Here is a 4,638-nt window from a genome sequence, read left to right as displayed (position 1 = left end):
TATGATTCTATACTTACCATGTATTTGTAGTTTCATCAATAACAAAAGCTACAAACAAGGATTTGAAAATTCGTGGTCATGTGCATGTCACATGAGTTACCATAAATCTTATTATTTACCGGTTTTTTCATTTTTCAAAACCAAACCCTAAAATTTTGTCATCTGTTCCAATCCCCCGACAAAATAATATTAACTCGAAAATCCATCCAAACCCAACCCAAATTTTGAGGATTCGGTTGGGGTTGGGTTGGAGACTATGTGTTGGGTCATTTAAATTGCCAACTTGACCAACCTAAATTTTTGGGTTGGTAAAAAGAACGGTATAACCCAACCCAACCCATGTACACTGATAGACTCCTACTGGCAATATAGTTTCACTTATAGAGGTCGAGAGCTTGATTTAAATTTTCATATATATGTAAATTTTTTTTGTATTGTACTATATTCGCTATAATATTTTGGATTCTGATTGCTATATTTGCAACTGTCCCAAGATAATATTACATTGCATATAGATTAAAGATTATTTCAACCTACAAATTTTTATAGCAAATAGAGATAATGTCTTTTACATTGAGGCTCTGTTTGGACCGTTGTAGTTTTTAAAATAATTACTAGCAACTGTGCTTTTAGAAAAAGTGTTTAGTAAATTTTAATTTTTAATAAAAAACTAGTTACGTTGTTTGGCAAATTAATAATAAATTTGTTTAATTTAGTTATATGAATCAAACTAGGCTTATTGTTTCAATTATTTTCACATGGATAATTAATTTATAATTTATTTAAAATTTTGTGTGTTTTAAATTTTAACTAATTTTATTTAATATAAATTATTTGATATTTTTTTAAAAAATAATTGTTATAAAAAATAAAAAAAAATTAGAATTTGAAAATAGACCTAATAAATTAAATTAATTTGAAATAATATTATTATATTTAAAAAGTAAAGAAGTTAGTAAATTTTTAGAAAAGCCAAATCTGAAAGCTAATATCTATTAGATTTTACAAAGAAGTGATTTGATAGATTATTAAATAATTCATTACCAAACAAGGAAGGTAGTTAAGATTTTCCATAATAGCTTTTTACGATTTCAAATGCAACCTCAAAGGGAGCCTAAGTCAATTAGCTTAATCTATTAAAAATTAGGATCAATTTGTACCCGTAAACTTTGGAGGTTATATCAATTAACACTATGGATTAATAACTATACCAATTTAAATCATGAACTATCATAAATCATAAATGTATAAATTTACACCATTCTTCATATTTCAATCGACCAATATTGTGTGAAACTTATAATTTGAGTAAATTAAATTCCTAAATTTTCATAGATCAATCAATTTAGACCTGATTACTTTTAAAAATCATCCATGCATAAATTCTCAAATGCATGATTTCAAAGAAAAATCTGTCTAATATTCTAAATTGATTCATTTATGAAAATTTATGGATTTAATTGATACAATTATAAGTTTCACAAAAAAAAAATTTAAAAACATTTTATAATGGATGGTGTAAATTGATATACATAAGAAAGCTCGAGATATAAATTGATATAATTATTAATTTAGGGTTTAAATTGATACAAACCAATATGTATATAAATTGATATTTCCCCTAGAAATTAATTAGATCTTGCATGTGATTATTTGTAATTTTAGTACGGTGATTAAGCGAAGTTGGAACCATGAAATATTGTATTTTTAAATTAATCACAAGGATGAAATCTGATAAGTAGGACTCAGGCCAAAGATTAAACAATAAAACTAAATCATTAATCAGATTTTTTTTTTTTTTTTTTTTTTTTAAAAAAAAACACAACTTCATCCACACTTGCAATGACTTATTTTTGCTCAAACAAATTTCAAATTAAAAAAAAAAAAAAAAACAAATTTATTCTCCATCATGAATGTGAATGAATTAGTTGGGTCGGCTGCAAATTTTACGAACCTCACCCTGTGATCCAGTGAGCGGCTGAATGTCACCCATCTTGATCATAGCCGCCACAAAATCGGACTCAAAGGCATCGCTATCGTCGCTGTAGAGTTCAACCAATGAATCGGTGGATCCTCCGTCATGGAGCACCTGATCGGAGCGGAGCAAAGCTTTCTTCTCGATGAGATTCTTGTAGTAGTAGTTGTCAAAAAGCTTTGGGGTTCTGAAGTCCAAAGGAGCACGATTGTCATCTCCTCCATTTGTTGGGCAGTTTCTTTGTCTCTCCTCGGCGAACGACTCATCAATGTTGCTCTCGTTATATATACGATTCTTGAAAAACAAGCACTTTGCTTGCCCAATTGTGTGAGCCCCTGCATACATCGATTAATTGGTAATTTAATATGATATTAGAATAAAAGATCGTACATTATACAAATATAGAAATTTTTTTAAGAAGTGAAAGTGAATAATGAGATAGCGATATTATGATAGTACCAGATAAGGCAACCAAGTCTCGAGGGGAGAGGCCTTTGGTGTTGAATCGGTTGATGAGGGTGTCGAGGGTCGAGGTTGGTGGAGGAATAGCACCAGTGACGTCAGAGAAGCTGGCTGTTTTAGAATCCTTTCTTCCTAATCTTACCTTCCAACTTGGCCCTCCAAGCTGTAATAATTAATTGGTAAAAAAATAAAAGCCAACATGATTAAGTACTCAAACTAAAACAAGTTTATGTAGTCTACGACATTTAGAAAAACTAGTGAAATTAACAAAATAACTCACAGCTACGACGGAGTCACGAGCAGAAAGAGTTAAAATATCCGCACAAGAGACAACACCAGGGCAAATTTTTTCAACATGTTTTTTTATATTCTCAATCACGTCGAATCCTCTTACAGATCTATTGTTGGGAGCTGCTGTTTGCTCTCCTATAAACGTAGGAGTATCTTCTAGAAGAATTGATCCATCACAACCCTAAAAGATAATTATTTCACACAAAAATTAAACAAATGATAAATGTCATGAAAATATACAATAGAAAAATAGAAAAAAGATCATTTTTTTGCATACGTTAACAAAACAATCGTGAAAGTGAAGGCGGAGAAGGGAAGCGCCCATGCGAGCTTCCTTAACGACGGCAGAGCGGACACCGGCTCTGACGATGCTAAGGAGCTTGGGGCAGCTTTTGTAGTAGAAGTTGGGAGAGAGCTGAGCTGAGGAGCTCTCAGTGAACACGGCCAAGAAGACTAATGCTAGAGCCACAACCATTTTATTATAAGAAGAAGAAGTAATAATCGCCATAGATTTCAAGTAATGGAGATTATTAGAAGAAAATGATTGATTGAAGATTGGAAGAAGCGAAGGCTTATTTATACATAAGAAGGAGAGATATATTGTAGCTAATAAAAGATGGTAGAAATCAAATTTGGTAATAGATGGCCTAAAACTTCAAATGAGACCTCGTAAAATAGTTGGTATATCCTTGAAGAAATTTCCAAAATCCTAATTATTTAATCATAAAGAACACTTAAAATACAAGGCTTCGCCTTTTGAATGGGTTGCCAAGGGCAGGTGGATTATGATTACAATTATTTGATTAAATTATGACTCAAATTTGAATGTTTATTTAATTATTATTTTTCTTTTTTCCCCTTGTTGAACTATTTTGAATAGTTCGTTTTTCTTTTCAAAGTATCTTTATGGTACTAAATTTCCATATAAATCGATATTTCCACATTTTTATAAGTTTTTCATTAATACAATGAATGAATTGACCTCTTTTTTTTATTATATAGTAAATACAATGAGTGAATTTGACATTTTTTTTATTATATAGTGACAAACTATATAGAATATAAAAAATAGCAACAAAATGTTGATATAAAATAAATACAAAATATATTTTAGCTTGTTTAAGAAGGTATAATATCTATTTATTAAGAATTAAATATTTTCGTAGACATTTTGTTTATATAGTTTTTAAGAAATATCAATCGGACATTTATTTTGTGAAAATAGCATTTTGACATTTTTATAAACATAGATAATTTAAACTTTGGTCGTACTATAAAGCCGCCGACTTTTTGTCCGTGACATTTGATGCTAGGAATTATTAATAAGCCAGCCACCTTGGAAATTTCAACATTATTTACTTAGTCTGACAAGTTTCGAAATTTTAGTACGTATCTTAAACTTTAATTTGCGATGGTTTAGGATAAGAGATTCTAGACTTTATTTATTCATTTATTATTATTAAAGTACAAAAAGTGCATAGATAGTAGATAGAATCTTCGATTTCTAGAGGAAGATGTCACGTCAATTATCAATGAGTTAACCTTATTTTAACGATTTTAAGTTTAAATTTAAGAAAATATCAATTTATATAACTAAAATTTGAGGATGGTATTTGAAATAATCAGACATGAGGATTTCCATGAGCAGCGGAATGATTGTTCGAAATTTCATTCGATATTGAACATACACAATTACAGTCAAGCAACGGAAACTAAAAGGTCATGCACAGTACGAAATTACAGCATGCTTAAATATAATCAAAGGATAAAGTATCATACCTTTGAAGCCTCATTCTTCAAACTCCCTCGATCATAAACGCTCGTTCAATCTCCAAGACAGCAATACACGAACGCTTGAACACAACGACCACAACACAACACGATCCACAGCAAACACGAACCCAACGATC

General features: G+C 30.2%; 1 protein-coding gene across 1 annotated transcript; it reads right to left on the bottom strand.

Moving 5' to 3' along the window:
• Window positions 1-1,673: 1,673 nt before the first annotated feature.
• LOC120088879 (peroxidase 4-like) lies at window positions 1,674-3,359 on the bottom strand. The gene is made up of 4 exons (XM_039046320.2): window positions 3,006-3,359; window positions 2,718-2,909; window positions 2,435-2,600; window positions 1,674-2,310 (listed from the first exon to the last, which is right to left on the bottom strand). The coding sequence occupies exons 1-4, from the start codon at window positions 3,234-3,236 to the stop codon at window positions 1,925-1,927; spliced, it is 975 nt and encodes a 324-aa protein (XP_038902248.1). The 5' UTR covers window positions 3,237-3,359; the 3' UTR covers window positions 1,674-1,924.
• Between the last annotated feature and the right edge of the window lie 1,279 nt (window positions 3,360-4,638).

The sequence above is a fragment of the Benincasa hispida genome, chromosome 10 (genome assembly GCF_027475165.1).
Source record: "Benincasa hispida cultivar pf3 chromosome 10, pf3_genome.v1.1, whole genome shotgun sequence".
Lineage (NCBI taxonomy): Eukaryota > Viridiplantae > Streptophyta > Magnoliopsida > Cucurbitales > Cucurbitaceae > Benincasa > Benincasa hispida.
This window is presented reverse-complemented; position numbering and strand designations above follow the sequence as displayed.